At 66.2% G+C, this 1,671-nt stretch overlaps 1 protein-coding gene across 1 annotated transcript; it reads right to left on the bottom strand.

The window, feature by feature from the left end:
* Positions 1–905, bottom strand: OXT (oxytocin/neurophysin I prepropeptide). Its single transcript, XM_024117151.3, has 3 exons — positions 755–905; positions 245–446; positions 1–153 (listed from the first exon to the last, which is right to left on the bottom strand). The coding sequence occupies exons 1-3, from the start codon at positions 872–874 to the stop codon at positions 98–100; spliced, it is 378 nt and encodes a 125-aa protein (XP_023972919.1). The 5' UTR covers positions 875–905; the 3' UTR covers positions 1–97.
* Positions 906–1,671: the final 766 nt, after the last annotated feature.

The raw sequence follows: 1,671 nt of genomic DNA, 5'->3' as shown, positions 1-1,671 counted from the left end.
GGGGAAAAAATCTGCTTTATTTAATAGTCATAATTCCTGGGGGTGGCTACGGAGGGAGCGAGGGCTGCGCTCCGACGGTGTCGGGGGCCGGCGGGTCTCAGAGCTGGGAGAAGGCGGCCTCGGGGTCGCAGGCGGGGTCGCCGCGGCAGCCATCTGCATGGAGAGACGCCGGGTCAGGGCCCGCCACGGCCCTCCCCGCCTGGTCCCGGTGTCCCGGTCCCGCCCCGGCCCCAGCCTGACTCACCCGGGCTGCAGCAGATGCCGGCGGCGGCGCAGCGGCCCCCGCTCCCGCACGGCTTCTGGCCCGACTGGCAGGGCGACGGCAGGTAGTTCTCCTCCTGGCAGCGCAGCGCCTCGGCCGTGCCCACGAGGCAGCCCAGCTCGTCCCCGCAGCAGATGCTGGGCCCGAAGCAGCGGCCTTTGCCCCCGGGGCCGCAGGGGAGACACTGGCGGGAGGGCGGGGGTGAGCCGGGGGCGGGGAGGGGCCCGGGCCCGGGAGGGAGACCCTGCGGGGCGGGGGGCTGAGCCGGGTTGGGGAGGACAGGGCAGAGGAGCGCCGGAGGTTCGGGGTCTCCCTGGCGCTCTTTGGGCCCCAGAAGCGGTCGAAGGAGGGGACTCAAAAGCTACTCGGCTGCCTTGGTTCCCAGGCCAGGGGCCGGCGCGGGGTCAGCGCGGGAAAGGGAGCGGCAGGGGCGACCCTGTGGCTGCGGGTTGCCCAGCCTGAAACGCCGCGGGACTAGGGCTGGGCGCTCACCTTGCGTACGTCGAGGTCCAGCACGGCCCGCTTGCCGCCCAGGGGGCAGTTCTGGATATAGCAGGCGGAGGTCAGCGCCAGGAGGCCGAGCAGGCAGCAGGCGAGGCTGGGGCCGGCCATGGTGCGGGCGCGCTGGGTCCGGGGTCCGGCGGCTGCGCCGTCTCTCTGGCCCGGCTTTTTATGCCCAGGGGCCGCGTAGGCGGAGCAGTGTCTAAGAGGGCCGCCGCATGACTGGTCACAGCAGGCCGCTACGGGTCAGGCCCTGCGCCCCCGGCGTGCCCCCTCATTTGCAGGGGCCAGGTCGGGTCTAGGTCACCGCATCGGCTAATGGCTAATGGACCTGGCAATGATAGCGAATGCCGCTAGGGGAAGGAAGCAGCTCTGGGAGGGGAGCCGGTGCCGTGGCCTGGGCCCTAGGGTGGGACAGGGTTTTAGTCGGGGGGGCCCTGCAGCCCCCTCCCCCATTCCCAATACCTTGGGTTGGGGGTCAGGCTGGACCCTCGGGCCCCTCCAGGCCAGAAGAAACTCCGGCAGGACTCCCCCTCTGCCCTCTCGGCCAACCACACACGCAGCCTAGCTCCCCTCTGCAAAGAAGTCCTCCTCTTCCTGAACACAGATTTCCTGGAACCCCAGCCCCACTCCCCACACCAGCAACCATTTCCCTGCACCCGGAACTGGGATCGGAAAAGATCTTATTTTCTCTCACTTCTAACTGAAATTCAGCCTTTCCACAACTGTGAGGTAGACAACAAACCACAGTGGAATTTGCAATACCCATGGCTTTGTTGCAAATCAAAATGGCAGATGTCCTCCTATCCCATTACAACAGCTATTGCAAATGTCTCTAAACATCAGACTCATCATCACTTTGAAATTATGGCAGTTATTGGACCTGCCACTAGATCTTGTTATCTAAT

This window comes from Physeter macrocephalus, chromosome 14 (genome assembly GCF_002837175.3).
Source record: "Physeter macrocephalus isolate SW-GA chromosome 14, ASM283717v5, whole genome shotgun sequence".
Classification (NCBI taxonomy): domain Eukaryota; kingdom Metazoa; phylum Chordata; class Mammalia; order Artiodactyla; family Physeteridae; genus Physeter; species Physeter macrocephalus.
Note: the sequence above shows the minus strand (reverse complement) of the source record. Positions and strands in the feature narration are given on the sequence as shown.